Source organism: Dermochelys coriacea, chromosome 4, assembly GCF_009764565.3.
Source record: "Dermochelys coriacea isolate rDerCor1 chromosome 4, rDerCor1.pri.v4, whole genome shotgun sequence".
In the NCBI taxonomy this organism is placed as follows: Eukaryota; Metazoa; Chordata; order Testudines; family Dermochelyidae; genus Dermochelys; species Dermochelys coriacea.
Genome location: NC_050071.1, coordinates 27,111,590 through 27,130,403, shown reverse-complemented (window position 1 = coordinate 27,130,403; position 18,814 = coordinate 27,111,590). Strand labels below are relative to the sequence as shown.

Here is an 18,814-nt window from a genome sequence, read left to right as displayed (position 1 = left end):
GGCCACATACATTTTTTTGCTGTAGTTTAGATAGGAGGTGACAAAGACATATATAACAAAGACCAGATCATTGGCTGCTGAATAAGATGGAGTCTCTCAGCCAACCAAAGATGGTAGAAAGCATTAATTATGGATGCTGCTACGTTAAAGCTTAGCATCAGCGAAAAATCCAGGAGCACTCCTAAATTATGGACTGAATTTAATAACTGCAGGTGTTCTGTATCCTTCAGCCAGAGGATACCTTGCCATGGATGCAAGCCCTTCGAAGTGCTTTCTTCTGCTCCAACGTAAGCTTTGTCTTGCTCAGATTCAGCTTCAGCCAGCTGTTTTTCATCCATGGGCTGATCTCATACAATCACAGGACTATCATAGTGGTAGTGGTATGGTCAGATGAAGGATAGTAGAGCTGTGTATCAGCTGCATATGGCTGGCACTTCAGGCTGTGTTGTCTGGCTAGTTCATCTAGTGGCTTCATGTAGATGTAGAATAGGACTGGAGAGAGAATTGATCCTTATGGAACTCCATAAGTGAAGGGTCTAATGGCAGTTTCTTATCACTATTCTTTGTGTGCTCTCCCCCCGCCCCCGAAAGGATTTAATCCATTTTAGGGTATTACCCTGGATCTCTGTCACCTCTCTTGGGCAGGACAGCAGTATTTCATGGCTAACAGTGCTGAATACTGCAGAGAGATCCAGGAGAATGAGAATGGAGGCCCACATACCATCTATTGACTGGAGGAGATCACCCCATCAGTATCACTAAAGCTTTTCCATCCCATGTCTTGGCCTGAATCCAAATTGTACTGGATCAAGGATATTATCTTCAATTAGATGAGCCTGTAATTGGCCTTTGGTCAGCTTCTCGAAGAGCTTGCTCGGAAGTGGAAGTTTTGATACTGTCTGGTAGCTGGCAAGAACTGATGTGTATAAGAATGCAGGTTTCTTCAATGTTGGTTGGACTATAGCGTGTTTGAAGGAGGAATCCTTTACTGAACAAGGCATCAGCTATTTCCTTCATTAGTGGCACCAGTTGCTCATGAGTGCCTTTCGTCAACCAGGAAGGGATTGGGACAGGTTCACAGATCTTGGGTTGAGACTCCTTTAGGATGTCCAGAACTTTTTGAGGAGTGAGTGTACTGAACTCTGGGATTTTAGGGGGCTGTTTCTTGATCAGAATAGGGGGAGCAGATTCATGCTGTTTGAGAACCTTCCCAAATGTATGTGATCTTTTCAGCAAAGTAGGCTGATCATTCTTCCCAGGGCTTGGTGTTGGGTTTTGTTCTGGGCTGCAGGCAGTCAGGATTGATGAAGCAGTTTACCACCTGACTATCTTCCTGGAATGGGATTTGGGAGCTTCAGTGGAGGCTGATAGGAAGGTTCTCTTTGTCTGTAATACAGCCTCAGGATAGGTGTGGAGAAATTATTTATGTTTCATCCTGTCTGTTTCAATCTTTGTTTTCCACCATCTGTGCTTGACTTCCTGACCTTCTCTCTTCATCTTGTGCTGGGTGTCAGAAAACTAAGGAAATCTATATGGGTAATGAGGAGGAGGAGCTGCTTGGGGTGCATGTGTGTTGACAGTCGAGGCTAGTATATAAACATAAGGATTCACCAGATTGTTGACTTCTCCTGAAGGTGGAGTGGTGCTGTTATTTATCATGCTTTGGAATTTGATGGAATCTAAGGGTATGTCTACCAGGCAGTCTGAGGTAATATTGCGGCATGGGTAGGCATACCTGGGGTAGTTTTATTCACGCTAGCACAGCTAAAAATAGCAGTGTAGATGCTGCAGCAGGGACTTCAGCGCATCTGTACAAGCACCCTGGGGATCTGTTTGCCTTGCTCGCCAACACTGAAGCCCATGCTGCTATTTATAGCCAAGCTAGTGCTGGTAGCTGCAGTTGCCCCTTGGATTGCAGTGTAGACATTCCCTAAGATGCTTCATGGTTGAATCAGAGTCATGAGTCTTTCTTGCTGCCTGGGAGTGGGGAAACCATTGTCCTCAGATTAAATGAAGTTAACCATGAAGTTATGGTTTGTCCAAAGGATTGCCTGGGTTATGTTAGCCTCTATATTGACATCTAGTCTAAGACCAAGGTGAGACTGGCTGTGTGGGTTGGACCAGAGCTAACCTGTGAAAGTCCTAGGAGGCCAGTTGGGGAAATGAGTTTACATTTGCCCCTTTGTCAGCCAGAACGTTGACATTTCCAGGATGACAAGTCAGGGGTGTTTCACCACCATCATCAATAAGGTATCAGTGAGATCCTTTATGAACCATATACTCTTTGATGGTCTATGAATGAGCATAAAATCTGTTAGCTGTGTCTCTGGTTTCTACTGTTAGTTAAATGAATTTGAATGTCTTACCTGAGGCATCTCCTTTGAATCTGATATTTGAAAAGAAGACTATTGCAGTGCTGGCTGCCTTCTTGACCTCTCTGGACTTGTGATGGGCCATGCAATCTAGGGGGATGAGGTGGGCTAGCACAGAGCTAGCAGTATCACCCAGCTGAGTCTCAGTATTGCTAACTATATTGCATCACTAATGAGGTCATGTATTGCTTGTTGTTTGTTGGTAATGGATCTTGCATTGTTCAGCATCAATTTTAGTTCAGATAGGTGTGTGCTGCCTTCTTGTGACCTGCACCTAGGTAATTGTCCTGTGCAGTGGACAAGCAGTAGAAGTTTGGTATCCAGTTTCTTATGTCTGCTCTGCTGTTTCCTTGGATAGTTCCTTCCAGTTTCAACTGGAATAGGTGAAATAGTGGATTGTGTAAAGGCACACTGCAAGAGGAATGGCTGTCCAGTTTGCCAAGTGCTACAGGCAGGACAGGTCTGTTGGGCCCTTTCAGAGGCACTATGAACCCCATCTGTTCCTGTGGTGGATGAGCTGGAAGCATGGAGACATAACAGCCATGGAAATTCTGATAATAGTGACAATAATACTTGGTAAGCTTCAGTCACAGAAAAGGGAGATGTTAATGGCATCCGACATCAATTTCCTAAAAATAAGCTTCCGTCTTGTCATGACACCCTGTTGCCTTTACCTGCCTTCTGGGGGAGAAGAGGGAAAAGGAGATGGTACTTATAATTCAGTAGTGTGTGGGAGTCACAGCTGTAAAAAAAATGTCCTCCAGACCAGAAGATGGGGTGAAGGCTGGAAGAGTAAGGGCTGAGGCTTTGGGCTCCTTCCCTGTATGGCAGTAGGGTCTTTTGGGAGCCTTAGTCCCCAGGATGGTTCCTGTGCTGATGTGGGGGGAGTGGGGCAGAGGGTTGGAAAAGAAGTTACAGCCTCACTTTAAAATTTTAGAAAATCTGTCTCATTTTCTGATTCCTTGATCAGAAAATAGGTGCTCCTGGCTTCCATCACTACACTCAATCCACTAGATACTTTTAGAATTGAGGTGGAGAGTGATTTGTTTCATGAGTTTTGTGAATTTAACCCAGCAGGATTTTGGTCGCAAGATCTGGCATTGAATCAACCACTGCTGCTTCACATCGAGATTAGGGTTTGTATAAAACCTGACTCTATGAAAAACCTCTGTCCCTTTAGCAGGCCCTCCCTGCTCACCCCATCCCAAAACTCTCCCACACACACCTGAACATTAGTTGTCTTCATGGGGACCAGCTTCCTCTCCACCAACATCCTGAGGTGGACTTTCAGGGGACTCTCTAGGTAGAGGTGGACTCAATCAAAGGACTCTCTAGGTAGAGGCACTGTTTCTCTTGATCTTGAGCAGGATCATCGGAGAATCAGATGGTAGTATGAGTCCCCAACAGAGCAGTGGGAGGCAGGAAACAATTCTGCTTCTGCTGTCAGGGCTGTATAATTTAGTAGGAGCAGGTAACACCTTGTAATCCTTTCCATGGTTGATAGAAAACACCTTGCAGTTCTCTAGCAACATGCAAGGTCTTGTAGGGAACTCCTGGTGTGACGGGTCCCCAGAGTGCAACCTGGACTATGGGACCCTGAGTCCTCCAAATCCACCAATATATAGATATCCGCAGGGACACACTTAACTGTGTTACATGAGTGATCTCCTAGCTGCTCATGAACCATCAATAGAGAGGCTCCAGCCAATTCCCCTCAGCTCCCCAGTCTTACACACCAGAATTGTATCATCTTGCACTGGTCAGAAGCTGAGCCAGTGTAAACTCATTACTTGGTTCACCACTTCTTCATAAGAAAGTGGACATGCACCAGCCTTGTAACATGAGTTGAGATTTCCCAAGTATTTTAGAGAAACTCACTGGTAAGGGTAAAACATTAAAATAAGTTTGTTAACAACAGAAAGATAGATTTTAAGTGATTATAATAATAGGCATAAAGGTCATAGATAGGTTAAGAAAATAAAAAAGTAAACATGCATTCCAAATCCTAAACTTTTGCATTCTTCAGTTCACAGATTGGACCCTTTTCCAACCTGGGACCAAACTTCCCCAGTTCAAAGTCTTTGTCCTGCAGATGTTCTTCCAGCTGTTGAGTTGGAAGGGGGAGAGAAGCAAAGTGATGATGTCACTGTCTCTCTTTTATACTTTCTTCCAACTTGCTGGAAAGATCTTTGCTGTGACATGGGTTAGGCGTACATACCTTCTCAAGTGTCGGGGGGATAGTGGATTGTGTGTTAATGAACCATTAATGTCATCTAGCTGTTGATAGCTTCTCCTTTGTTGTAACTGAAAGACTAGTTGTGGGTGTTCCCAATCTCACAACATATTTCAGTAACACTTAGAGCAATACTTCATAACTTCACATACACTGGTAGTACATGTAATTCAACAGGATATTAATGTTCTGCAGATCAAGACTTTTAAAGAGATATATCACAAGGTTTACTTTGAACACATACAAAAAAGAAAAGGAGTACTTGTGTCACCTTAGAGACTAACAAATTTATTTGAGCATAAGCCTTCGTGAGCTACAGCTCACTTTATCGGATGAGTGAGCTGTAGCTCACGAAAGCTTATGCTCAAATAAATTTGTTAGTCTCTAAGGTGCCACAAGTACTCCTTTTCTTTTTTGCGAATACAGACTAACACGGCTGCTACTCTGAAACCTGTTATTTTGAACACATACAGTATCACAGTGGTTAATATGGGGGTTCCATGGTGCTACTTTGAGGTACAGAGTGCCACACATGGGAATATGCAGAGGCAATACATTTGGAGAACAAGAACTGCTGTTAAGTAACCTTCATGTATAACCTTCATACTGTTATAAGAGCATGATAAAAAATTGCAGCTTGTGTGATCAATTTGATCAGATATTTTATCCTCCAGGCAAAATGCTGTCATACATACCATATGATATACTTCAAAAATAGTGGTGCATAAGGGAGGTACTTGTACCTTAAAACAGTTCTCTGTGTGGAAGGAGATATATATTGTAAAAAAAATAATCTAGTGCCATGTATCGATGTTGATTTATTGAGTATATGTGGGAAACAATTAGATAAAAATTATATCAGTAAAGTGTAAAAACATTTTGGGCCAAACTCAACTTTCATTTATATCTATGCAAGCATAGTAAACTTAGTGGTGCGTGCACACATGTATCTAAAGGCCGAATTCAGCACATTTTGGCTGCTGCAGAAGTGCAAGGGTAATACATATGAATACAGTGTTGCCTTTACTCAAATTGTAAGTAATACCCACTGAAGATGTTTAAATTAATTTAAAATTCTAATACCAAAGTATTGTACTCTTTTGCATCCACTAAGATTGCAAACCCCAAGGCTTAGTTTCAGAGATTTTTCTGATTTGTCATGGACTGCTTTTTGATTGGGCTCCTTTTAACAAAAGGTAGAGTGCAAACTCAGAGGGCCAAAGGAATAGTGTTCTTCTAGCTGTACACTACAGAGACTGTTCTTAGTATTAATTTCTTATCCAGCTGATGGCACTAACTTCTATACTGAAATCGGGAGCTTGAATACAGCATATTCAGAGTTAAACTATGGCTTAAATTACTTTATTAGAAGATTGACTTTTATGTGAATACAGTTGCTCAGTAATCCTGAGTTGTAAGCTGCACTTGATGTCCTTCTAAAATTCAGTACATTACACTGTATATCTGCATTTATTCAGTGTATATGTCCAAAATAACTTCAAAGCTGTAGACCTCATCCTTAGAGCCCAGGGCTTCCCATTGAACACACCACTTGCATACCACATTGTGTGCTAGGTGACTCTGCTCAGGTTGCTGATGGCTGTGAAGCAGTTCTGGAAGCCTAAAACATCATTAGCTCCCACTGTCCTAACACATGGTCTCCACAGGAGAGGAGGATTTGGGTGTCAGTGGGTTCTCCTAGTCTGGCCTGCATTTTGCATACTGCAGTGAAGAGACCCCTTCCAGAGCTGAGCTTTGCACTGCACCAGAATTGTGCAGCCCCTCCAATCCACTTTCACCCCATGCAGTAAGGAACCTCACTAGTTTCTCTGCTCTGGCTCATTTGTAACCCTTGAAGCAGGATCTATAGCTATAATTTCTCATCAGTTTAAGGATCCCTGAAATTCATGAGAGTCAGTCCAAAGCCTCTCAGCCGTACTCAGTATTACGCCAATTTGCTGTCACACATTTTTGAAGTTTACTGTCAAGCAAACTGGTCATGCACAAGCAGCAGCAGCAGAGCAGACTTGCACTGTTCTGTCAATGTGCCTCAGTTATCCAGTTTTTAAAATGGTTATAGTAATACTTATCCAACTTTCAAAGCACCTTGAGATGCTTGGATGAAACTGTTATAAAATTTAAAAGCATTATGAGGATTATTTAGGGTTGCCAGGCATCCGTTTTTTGACTGGAACACCCAGTCCACTAAAAGTCCAGTCGGCGGTGTGGTGGGGCTAAGACAGCTGGCATGTCCAGCTTCTAGGCACAGGGATGGCCATGGGGGCTCCACGCACTGCTCCCACCCCGAGCACTGGCTCCACAGCTCCCATTGGCCGGGAACCGTGGCCAATGGGAGCTGTGGGCATGGAGCTGGATAGGCCGGCCACTTCCTGGAGCTGCCAGAGGTAAGCACAGCCTGGCCAGAGCCTGCATCCCAAACCCCCTCCCACACCCCAACCTCCTGCCCGAGCCCTGAGCCCCCTCCCACATCCAAACTCCCTCCCGGAACCTTTGTTACAACCCAATGGCCCCCTTCCTTAGGGGAGGCAAATTAGCATTGTATGTTTCTAATGCTGTTGCAGGTATTGCAAGGTATTTTGGGAAGGGTTAAAGGTATAAGTTTAAAATAAAAGGTTCCTTTGCAGGTTGCAAGAGGCCAAAAAAAAACCCCCAAATAAACTAGGTTAACTCAACACTTCAGCGCAGTCCGAAGATAAAATGCTGGCTTCAGTCCAAGGTTATGGCACTAGAACAGATTCTGTGCAACCCAAAAGCCTGAAGCTGTATCTGTATCTCACCCAACTCCAGCCAACCGTTAAAAAACAAAACAAAAAACAAAACAAAACAAACAAACCAGCAAAAAGTGCAAAAACTAGTAAAAATGCAAAGGTCAGCAAATAAAAACATAACAGCCCTAATGCCAATGTGTTTTTAAAAAGTCAAAAAAGCCTCAAAAGGCCAGTTTAAACTGGTAGAGAGCACAGGGGACAAAGGTCCCTAAACAAATCACCCCCCAAAACCCCAAAACTTAAAACCCTCCCAAAAGCTGAAGCAAGTCGGAGATCAACAGCGGACCCTAAATGGCCTGTGCATGGGACAAAACTCTCATCTACCCTTCCCCCTCTTCTTCTTACGTTACACCCAGGCTTGGCCAGCATCGGGTCATGCATGTGTGAATATGAAAGTGGGTTAGGGTGGAGGCACTAATGCTTCCTTCCTTCCTTCCTCCAAGTAACGTGGAAGTGTTCCCAGCACTCACTGCTGTTATTTGCTTAATAAAGCTTTAAAACTTAGTCGCTTGGTGTGCTCCTTCACCTCCTCCCCTACAATCCTGTGGCCTCAGCCTGATCACCTGACGCCTCAGGCAGATTGTTAACATAAATCTGTCACCTCCTCCTGTACCCCAACCCCCTCACCCCATCCCCATCTGAGACCCCATACTCCCAGCCTGAGCCCTCCCACACCCCAGCCCCAGCCCAGAGCCCCCTCCTGCATCCTGAACCCCTCATTTCTGGCCCTGTCCTGGAGCCTGCACCCACACCCAGAGCCCTCATCTCAACCCCCTGCTCCAGCCCAGTGAAAGTGAGTGAGGGTGGAGGAGAGCGGGTGATGGAGGGAGGGGGGATGGAGTAAGCAGGAGGCGGGGCCTCAGAGACGGGGTGGGGTAGGGGCAGGGCCTCAGGGCAGGGGCGGGGTAGGGTGTCGGTTTTATGCGATTAGAATGTTGACAACCCTATGATTTATTTGTTTTTTAACTCTTCTTATCCCTCCTTAACCATATATTTTATGGTGTGGGCAGATCTGCATTCTCTCCTTCCCTCTATAAAGGGAGATGGAAACCTAACAATTTAATGACTCTGCTGTTGACTTGATATCTCCCTACTGCGCAGTTGCAACTAAAATGGATACAATTGTTTCCAGTTCAGTCATTTGATCCAATACAGTGACTATAGTTTTCAGTACAGCTTGGTTACTTCTTTCTATGCAGTTAATGTTCACAAGCGGTAAAATGAATATTGAGTCACAGGATCTTTGTTGCTACCTGATTCATATGCAATTGCTTGTTTTCTTTACTTTATTTCTCTAGAGCTTCCTCACTAGTTGTCTTCTCTTATTGGCTCTTACTACTTAATTCTACTTCTCTCCTCCCTCATTTATTCATGAACATTTTCTTTCATTCAGAATCACTTTCCTATTTGGCCACATTTACACTTTTTCATGTTTGCTTATTCTCAAACAGTTGCGTCAGCAAATTTTGTTCACCTAAGTGCTGGACAAACAAGAGGGAATTTGCGATTAGTGATGGAAGTACTCACTCTTGATTTATAAACATATCATTTATATTTTTGTGTTAGTGTTTGCTACTGTTTCAGTCATCCAGTCAGGGAACGGAAACAATACCATATGACTTAGGGGAACTAACCATATATATGAATAATGATGATCAAATAGTTGAAGATATAGATGAACTGAATCATTCACAAGCAACATTTACACTGAAATATGTTTGCATGATGTGTTAATGGGACAATGACAAATACAAATTAGTCAGTTTACAAATAACTCATTGTCAGGGTTCCCTCCCCACTCTAAATTCTAGGGTACAGATGTGGGGACCCACATGAAAGACCCCCTAAGCTTATTTCTACCAGCTTAAGTTAAAACTCCCCAAGGCACAAATTCTCCCTTGTACCTTGGATTAGATAATGCTGCCACCACCAAGTGATTTAGACAAACTCAGGGAAAGGACCACTTGGAGTTCCTACTCCCCCCTAATATCCCCCCAAGCCTCCACACCTCCTTTCCTGGGGAGATTTGAGACTAAACAAGATGAACACAGACCAACCTTGGGTTTTTTTAGGACACTAAATAAAAACCCATTCAGATTCTAAAAGAAACAGAACATTATTATAAAGAAAAAAGGTAAAAGAAGCACCTCTATAAAATTAGAATGGAAGATAATCTTACAGAGCAATCAGATTCAAAAACACAGAGGATTCCTTCTGGGCCAAACTTTAAAGTTACAAAAAGAAAACCAGGAATACACCTTCCTCTCAGCACAGAGAAAATCACAAGCCAAAACAAAAATAAGCTAACACATTCCCTTGTTAGTACTTACTAATTCTAATGGAGTTCGATTGCTTGCTTCCTTGATCTGTGTTGGCAAGCACACAGAATGGAGAGACCAAAACCTCTCTCCCCAGATTTGAAAGCATCTTGTCCCCTTATTGATCCTTTTGGTTAGGTGCCAGCCAGGTTACCTGAGCTTCTTAACCCTTTATAGGTAAAAGGATTTTGTGCCTCTGGCCAGGAGGGATTTTATAGTACTGTATACAGGAAGGTTGCTACCCTTCCCTTTATAGGCACAGAAGAAAGGCCCCTGTTTATAAAATATATCATTCACTAGAAATAGTTCCCCAGCTCTAGTCCCATGTATCTGACTTCATGACTCTGTAAATCTGGCTTTAACTTGCTTCCAAGGTCAGAAATCTTGGCTTTATCCATGATGAAAACTTTTTTTCACCAATGGTTCCCATTTCTATGTGTCAGAGTTTTCTAGAAAGTTCCTAGAATGTTTAATTATTATGACCCTGCCTCTAGTGATTTAAACTGTTCTAATCATGTAAAGGGATGTTAAAATGTGTTTAAATATAATCTACTCCCACTTTAAGGATCTTGTACACTGACAGAGGAGTGTAATGTGGCCTAGGTGTAAATGAGAATTAGGCTCTTCATTTCTGTCACCAATTTCCCTTGCTGAATATTGCAATTCCCTTTATTATAATCTTCCAAACTCCCTACTTTTTAAGCCACAGAAGGTTAAGAATGCTACTGCCTTTTTCCTGTTTCAGGGAGAAAGATCCTCCCCATCCATTGTCACTTTAACTGACTTAACAAATTCAAAATTGCCATTATGGTCCCCAGAATCCACTCCCAGATATCTTTGACCACATTCCCACCTATTCCTCTGCCCACTCACTGTTCCTCTGATCTCTGCCTCAGAGGTTGGGGACCCACATGACCCTCCTGCCACATTTATTTATAACTTCTGTCCTTCCTTCCCTCCAAGACAAAGAATTACTTCCTCCCTTGAAATCTCACCTTAAAAGGATCATTTTTCTCCTTAATTTATTGTCATCTTTATGCATAAAATATTTTGTGATAATGCACATTAGTAATGACGAAAACGAAAAACACCTGAACAATGGGATGCCCATATACATGAATTAACTCCATTTTACCAAGCCTGATCCTGATCCTGCAAACATTTATAGATATGGGTGGTCCTGCAGTCACAGAATCATAGAACTGTAGGACTGGAAGGGAATTCTAAAGATCATCTAGTTCTGTTCCTTCTTCCTTCCCTTCACTCATACTACTAAGACTTCCATCGCCATGCTCCATGATTTTTTTTAACAAAGGTTCCTAAACGAATGGTCCTACATGTGTATGTAGACACCTAAATAACTTGCCTGATTTTCAGTGTTGCTGAGCACCTGCAGTTTCCCGCATTGTTTATAGCTCAATAATCCAAAATGGCACAGTGTAATAAGGTATTCTTAGCTGTAGTAGTTAATGTTGAGTGCTTTTCCATACAGAAGCTTTGGATTTCCATACAGAAGCTTTGGAGGAAGCAGTCTCTTGTGGCAAGCAGAATCTTTCTTTCCTAGGAAGTATATAAACAAGATTATTGTAGAATTCTGCTCATGTATGCTTACTGAAATTCATATATTTATGTCTCCACAGCTAAGCCCATTCTTTAAGGACACTGTCCTGAAGAGAACATTTAATGCTACCTTACAGAATCCTGTTGCAACTCAGATGGACAACACTGTTTGCAAATATGAGGCAGTGCACCCAGGCGCACTTTGTATGTCTGCTTAGGAATTCTTCAGTGGTGAATATGCTTACCTATATTACTAAAAGATTAAGAGTTCATATTAGGCTGTTACATTTTCTAGTATGTTCTCCAAATTACAAAACATACTATTTTTAACTTTATTTAATATGGGAAATGACTGGCTTTTTATTCCACATAGTAAAGGAAATTGGAAATTTGCAAATCTTCCCCTACTTATTAATATTTGCACTCAAGAGGGTTGATAGCAATTTTTGAATAAATATTACAGTGGAACACTGTACTCATAGTTAAAGCAAATTATAATTGTGCCAGGCATGAAAAGGAAAATTTATTAGCTTTCTACTTCCCAAATAAATATTTCCCTTACTTCTTTAGCGAAGACTGTGGAAACTACACATAAATGAAATGTAGGTGGCAGGCTTTTCCTAATACTAACACTGGATTGTACTCTGTTAATGTGATCACTTTTCAATAAAGGATTGTGGCTTTATTGCAAAGTCAGACAGAAATAATTGAGCTCTGACGGGCAAGTTGCTAAATTAAAGGTGAACTTCAGTATAAAACAATGTTAAAATTCAGAAATCTGACTTAAAGATATCTGCAAATGTACAGTGATCACCACTGAAAAGTAAGCATTTACCCACCGCTACCACATGATAGTACATGAGACAAAGCAGCATTTTTCTATATTTAATATACTTTTATTTTATGTTCCAATATGTTAATGAATTATGACTTTGTTTCTTACCCCATTGTTAACAAATTATCCAATATTTTGTTATCTCACTAAAAAGCACAATGTCTAAGGCAGAGGTTCTCAAACTGTGGTCTGTGGACCATCAGTCGTCCGTGAGCTCCATTCAGGTGGTCCACAGATAGTTCCCTCTAAGGTGTACCCCTGGGTGGCTGCACACGAGAGAATGAAGGGCCACCTACCAAATTAGTGGAGCCACGCAGGGATGGCTCCACTAATTAGGTGCCTGGACCCTGGAGAAGATGCACATGTAAAGTGAGATGTAGCCTTGAGGGGGGAATAGGAGGTAGGTGGGAGGAGGCAGTGGGGTGAGAGGAGGGGGTGGAATTTGGGATGTGCAGGGCTGTGGCGGCCAGAGAAAGAGGTGACTTTCCCCAGCTCCAGGGCTGAGGCTGCCAGGGAGAGACGGCCCTCCTTCCCAGCCTCAGCTCTGTGGCTGCTGTGGCGGGGAGAGCCCCCCCTCCTTCCCACCCCCAGCTCAGGGGCTGTTGCAGTGGAGGAGAAAGGGAGAGACCCCCTCCTTCCCAGCTCCTGCTCAGGGGCTGCCACGGCCAGGAGGAGAGGGCACATCCATCGCATTAGAAAGGTAAGACGACTGATATTAAACTATGAATTAACTTAAGAACATAAGAATGGTCCTACTGCGTCAGACCCAAGGTCCATCTAGCCCAGTATCCTGTCTTCTGACAGTGGCCAGTGCCAGGTGCCCCAGAGGGAATGAACAGAACAGGTGATCATCAAGTGATCCATCCCCTGTTGCTCATTTCCAGCTTCTGGTGAGTTGTATGCTTTTATTTGTAGAACGAAAAAAGTAAAATATTATTGGTTTTTTTATATAGCACTTTTATCCAAAGTGCTTTACAATAGTTAGCTAAGAGTACAAACAACATTTGGAAAGATCCTTAAGTAGTACACCGAGACCCTCAGCAATTTTCAAGTGGTCCACGAAAAAAAGTATGAGATCCACTGTTCTAAGGGTATGTCAGGCCTCTACCCTATTAGAATCCCATGGGGAAGAAAGATTATATAGGTCTGCATTCTTTCAGATGTACTTTTAAACAATGACGTTTGGACGTATTATAGAGAAGATGTCATGTAAGCATCTTCCCTTCATTTAAACAGGGTTTCAAAATATTTCCTTTGGGTACTTAGTTAACACAGCAAATGTTAAACTGAGATTTTCCTTCCTTTTGTAGCTGCACTGTCAGAATCAGGCTATGCTAAACTGTCTCTTATCTTCTCCTTAATAGAGAGATCTGCGCAAAATATCTCCATCCAATGTCAGAGTGATTCAAACTGAGACAGAAATTAAAGTTTTGTTTCTGTGACCAGCCCACAAATGTTCACTGAACATGGGGTGAAGTTAGCACAGCTGGCGTGCTGGTGAACCTCCCTTCCCCCAAACTGATGTTTCTTGTTTTCTCTCACTAACAAATCCCAGGGTCCCCTCACCCTCTGAAGATACCTAAGGAAAGAAAATGAGGTCCTGGGGCTTGTTAGAAGAGACATCAGAGGAAGGGGGGCTACCCATAGGGTTAACACCTTGAAAGTTCAAGTTAATCAGAACCAAACCTCCAAGCAAACCTGAAGCACTTCCAAGTTTTCAAACCAAACCATAAGATTTGGTTCATCATCCCCTTTGTGAACTAAACCGCCATGGATCAGTTTACCCTAGTCTTCCTACACGGCATTATCGCATGCATGCCTACAAGATAGAACATGATGCAACAGTCATATTGTGTGGCAGCTAAGTTTTAAAGGGCAGCCTATACACTCCACTATTTTTGGACTGGATAGTCAACCATGACTAGACATTGCAAATGAAGAAGACATATATCCACATAGCATACCCCAAACAGCCCATGCTATGATGATTCATTAGTTGCCTAGCGTAGTGTGATGTGTCTCTTAAAGCAACTTGACCCAATAGAATTTTATGTTTGTAATAAGCTGGAGAATGTTTGAAAGGATTCCTTTAGTTAAGGTTTAGGAGAGTCAGACTCAGTGAACCAGATTTTTCTTCTTTTCTTTTTCACACAGGCACAATCCAGCAATAGTGTCTATTAATGAGTGAATCAAGCTGAAAGTTCTCTTCCAAAGGAGTGCCTACATTTTAATGATGTCCTCCATCAGCTGCTCAAAGGAACATGATTGCTCTTATAACCTCCAGAGATACTAAAGCTATTCTTGCAAGAGATCTTATTTAATTTCCCCCTCCTCTGTACTTTTTCCTTATTACCAGACATCTGTTCCAGTTTTTTAACTCATGAAGAGCTGTCCTCTTTTTAAAGTAAAACCGCAAATAAAAATCTGAGATGAAATATTTGTTTCCTTTTGCTTTTTTTCTCCTCAGTCTCTTCTTTGCCAGGCACCAGAGAAGGCATCAATCTACAAAACGCTAGGCAATGTGAAACAAAAAAAAGGTGATAGCTGAGTTTTTGTTGCCTGTCCTCATCAGGATGAATTAATTTACAGCCTGATTGAGCCAACATGGCTGAAACCCCCACCACAAACATAGAAAGAGGGAAGGATAAATCAGTGAGGCTCTCTTCAAGGCTGTTTTTCCTCAGAATATTTAAATGGGTGAAAGATTTGCCCCCTCCTTTCCACATAAGAAGTGGAGAGGCTGGTCCCTGAACCTCACAGATCCCTTAAGATATGCACAGATCTTAGAGAACCCTATGAGATACAGAGACTTCTACATGAGACCCTGTATCTTTGCTGCTTCTCAGCTCCCACCTGTTCTTCTCTGGATTGTCTTGTACTGACAAGGTTTCTCGTCTCAGCAGCTACCTCTGGACACAGAGGGGGCTGTTCAATCTCAGTGTGCTTTACTCCAGATTGGATGTCTTACGTGGTTGAGAAGGGGAAAGATGTTCATTCTGCCCTGCCCTCTGTCCACATGCAGGTCCCTGGATCTCTGTGGGTGGAGGAATAGAGGGGATTGTGGTATAGAAGAAGATGATTCCTACTCATGCCACTGCATGGATCTACACACGGAGCTCTCCTCTGTGCATGGATCAAAGGGGCATGACTGGACCTTTTGTTCATTTTTTAGTTATTCCTTAGTTCTTAGTTATTCCTTCCTATCAGTTATCGAGGACTGATTGCTTATTGCTCCTGAAAAAATGTATTCAGGTTTATGAAAGGGTTTATAAGCCTTGCAGATTATGACATAGCAGACCTTTACATCATGTCATTCCAAGTAGCATCCTGTACTTTTCCCCACTTCAGTTCTGACATAATTGTAGTAGCCTGTGTCTCACTAAACTTATTAGTGCTTTGTACAATTTAAAAGTGAGGAGCCAAGCTTTAGATGGCATTAAAATGTAGTATTTACATTCTGGCAGTTCTCAAGATAGTGGCTGCTAGAATCATTTTGGAATTCAAGTAAGAACAAAAAGTATTATGGTAATTAGAATGACATAGTTTCAAGATATATATCTCACAAATTTCCAGAGTTGGAAAATCTTGCAATTATGTCATTGGCAAAGCCTACGAAAGCTACCAAATATTTGTTTCCAATTCTGTCAATTTGCAAGATATTAGACCTTTAAAGTGCTATTGGTCCTTGGGTCTAGCAATGTTTGATTGGCACCTTTGGAAGTGTTAATGTTGCAAGTCCCAAAACTCAGATGTGAGAAATTTTCAATTCCTGATTCAGAGAATGCTAAAAACTACCATTTCAAACAACGATTATTGTTATTTATATTGCAGTAGCAAGGAAGCGAGGACATTAAATATTTAGTGGGAAAAAAGACATACAATAACTCACATCCTGTGCCGTATTTTTCTTTTCCATATATAGCATCTGGAGAAAGCACTTGAGAATATACTTCATGGAATACACTGAGGGAATGACCTAGATAATGTAACAAAATAGGCCTTTTCCATCTCTGTTGTCTGTGATACCCCCTCCTTAGGGGTTTTGAAAGCATATGGATGAACAATTAGAAGTAAAAATTAAAAAGACTAACCATGAAAAAAGACCCAAAGTCTCCCAAAATTAAACACACCCATAAACTGGTTGGTAATTGCTTAAACCTGATATTTAAGTGGTCTCTCAGTAGCTATTGACATGGACACTGTAACAGTCAGATAGAACCAGAAAAGGAATGAAAATCCTGATAATTAAAGGGATCTTGAAAATGGAAAACATGTTCACCCCTTAATTCTAACTAGTACTATAGAGTGCAGACTTAAAACTGATTTCATGTGGGTGCTATCTAGATGCAAACTGCTGGTCTTAGTAACTGGATGCTAACAACCAATTAAAAAGCATTCTGCAATATATCATTGCTATATTCAGCAATAAAGTGCCTTAAATTCATGGTAACCATTGAGAACTCCTTTTTATCATAACTTAATAAAGACAGTGCCTAGCTACTAGATTACATCCTATTATAGACTCATTCGCAGCAATATTAGCAGTGCAAAATTCACAGAGCAGCATGATTCATGACCTGCATTCAACCAGCCAACAACCATTTTGTTTCAAAATGGAAACAAAAATCTGCAGTCAAGGAAACATATTTTCAAAGTTGTACTTTAAAAATGAAGCATTAAAGAAATAAAAAGGTTTTCTTTCTCTGGCCCTAAAGCAAACATGAAAAGCTTTATAAAGATGATCTCCATGTATATGAGATAAATGACCAAAATCCAGTAAAGCACTGCCTTCTACCTCCTTCTTTTAGCCGTAGATATTATAGCCAAAATGTTTGATTGTAACTTCTAATTTGGGGGTGACTCACTTTTTGCGTGTCCATCTTGAGATGTCCTGGGCTTGATGTTCAAAAATGCTGAGCACACAAAACTCCTGTTATATGTATTATACCGAACACATTATTCAAGAGATTTCTTCCATAAAAAAAGTTTCTTGGGACCGCAACTGCCATTAACATGAGTAGTGGAGTCTAACTTTCTGATCATGTGAGTGGGAAGTGTTGTAGTAAAAAAAAAAATCCATAATAAGAGAGATTGTAACATTGCTAAGTGGCACTAAATGGAATGGTACCAACATTCCATTTATTTTAATAAGTGTTGGTCTCATCACATAAAATGTTGGGGGAAATTAAGTACTGCACAATTAGCAGCTAACTTTAAACCTTAAATATCTCAGTTATTTCTACTTTTCTTTTTAAATACCCAAAATGAATCTAGAATGGTAACACTCAACTTGCACTACTGGTGTATTTCACCATGAGGCATGAGCTATGGCCAATAATTCTCCTCTTGACTGTGGAACAGTCACCTCTCTTGAGAGCTCAAAATGCGACAATGCATAAAGAGACACATTTCCAAAGGATATCTTGAAAAATTTGTTTGTGCATGAAATTACACATCAGAAGCCACATTTGTCTTGTGCAGCCCGAGGGTTGCTGGGGAATGTGTAAATGTGTGTGTGTGTCTGTCTGCCTGTTGGGAGGAAAGCAGACATAGAGTACACGGGTGTGATGCCCTGAGGCATTCCACATGTGCATGGCAAATGCAGCCAAATTGTCTCCATGCTTGCCAGTGTACTATTTTTCCCTCTGATGTAGGATTTTCAAATAATTTAATCATATATTTTCACTTATGCATTCTCTTGGATTTGAGTTGTGTTGGCCTCATTGTTACCTCATTGTTGTTTTCATATGTTAATGTTCAGTTTCTTTAATGGGTTTTGTTCTTGGTTGATTGGGTTTAGTTAATTTATAAGGTATATAGGTGTAAATGTTGCTATGGATTTTCAATGGGCCTTCATTTTTGTGGATATAAATGCTAACATTTGGGTATCTGACTATTCCATTCTGCCTGCAATTCAGTTTAGAGATCTAAATGTTAGCATTTGTGCTTTCAGTTGATTGGGTGCAAAATTGTATTCTCACAAACAGAAGCAAGGTTTAAAAATCAGGCCCAAATGTGTCAAGAAATGCTACTGAGATGTTTAATACTGTAAAAATTTGTTTTAAACTGCTGCTGTTAGGTTGTTCACTTTCAAATTCACTTTTAAATATGGGTTATTTTTGTCTGATCCTTGGACCTTTGTTGCCACAACTGAGAGAGACAATCACTTGTGACTTTTGTAAATGAGCAAGGGAATGTGTCTGTGGGTTTCTAAACTTATGTATCAAAACATTTTGGGCAAATCTGTGGATCTGAAAATGCCAGCTTGAAACTGACCTCAAAAAAATTGACCTGAAAATGACCTCAAGAAAATATCTCTGTGGGATGAGGGGGTTATTAGCTCAGGTTCCTGGACCATTCAGCCCATGGGTTCTGTCATGAGGCTGCCAAAGGTAGAGTCAATTGTATTGGTGGATCTTGTGCTATGGATTCTTGTCAACTGGATAGACATCACCAAATCATTTCAGCAAGGCCACTGAACAGCAATCAAATAGCAATATGCACTGTTGTTGTAGCTGTGTTGATCCCAGGATATTAGAGAGACAAAGTGGGTGAGGTAATATCTTTCATTGGACCAACTTCTGCTGATAAGAGAGACAAGCTTTAGAGCACAGAGCTGCTTCATCTTCTAATATCCAGGGACCAACATGGCTACAACTACCCTGCATGCATTTTAATCCATTTAATATGTGGCATGTTAATTTTAT

The 18,814-nt window shown here is 41.4% G+C and overlaps 1 protein-coding gene across 1 annotated transcript in view; it reads left to right on the top strand.

The window, feature by feature from the left end:
* STPG2 (sperm tail PG-rich repeat containing 2) overlaps window positions 1–14,532 on the top strand; it is a 421,381-nt gene extending 406,849 nt beyond the window's left edge. Inside the window, exons 13-14 of the mRNA XM_043513260.1 lie at window positions 11,353–11,476; window positions 14,262–14,532. Coding sequence (XP_043369195.1) covers window positions 11,353–11,476; window positions 14,262–14,278 — 141 coding nt within the window. The 3' untranslated portion in view covers window positions 14,279–14,532. The remainder of the gene's footprint in view (window positions 1–11,352; window positions 11,477–14,261) is intronic.
* Window positions 14,533–18,814: the final 4,282 nt, after the last annotated feature.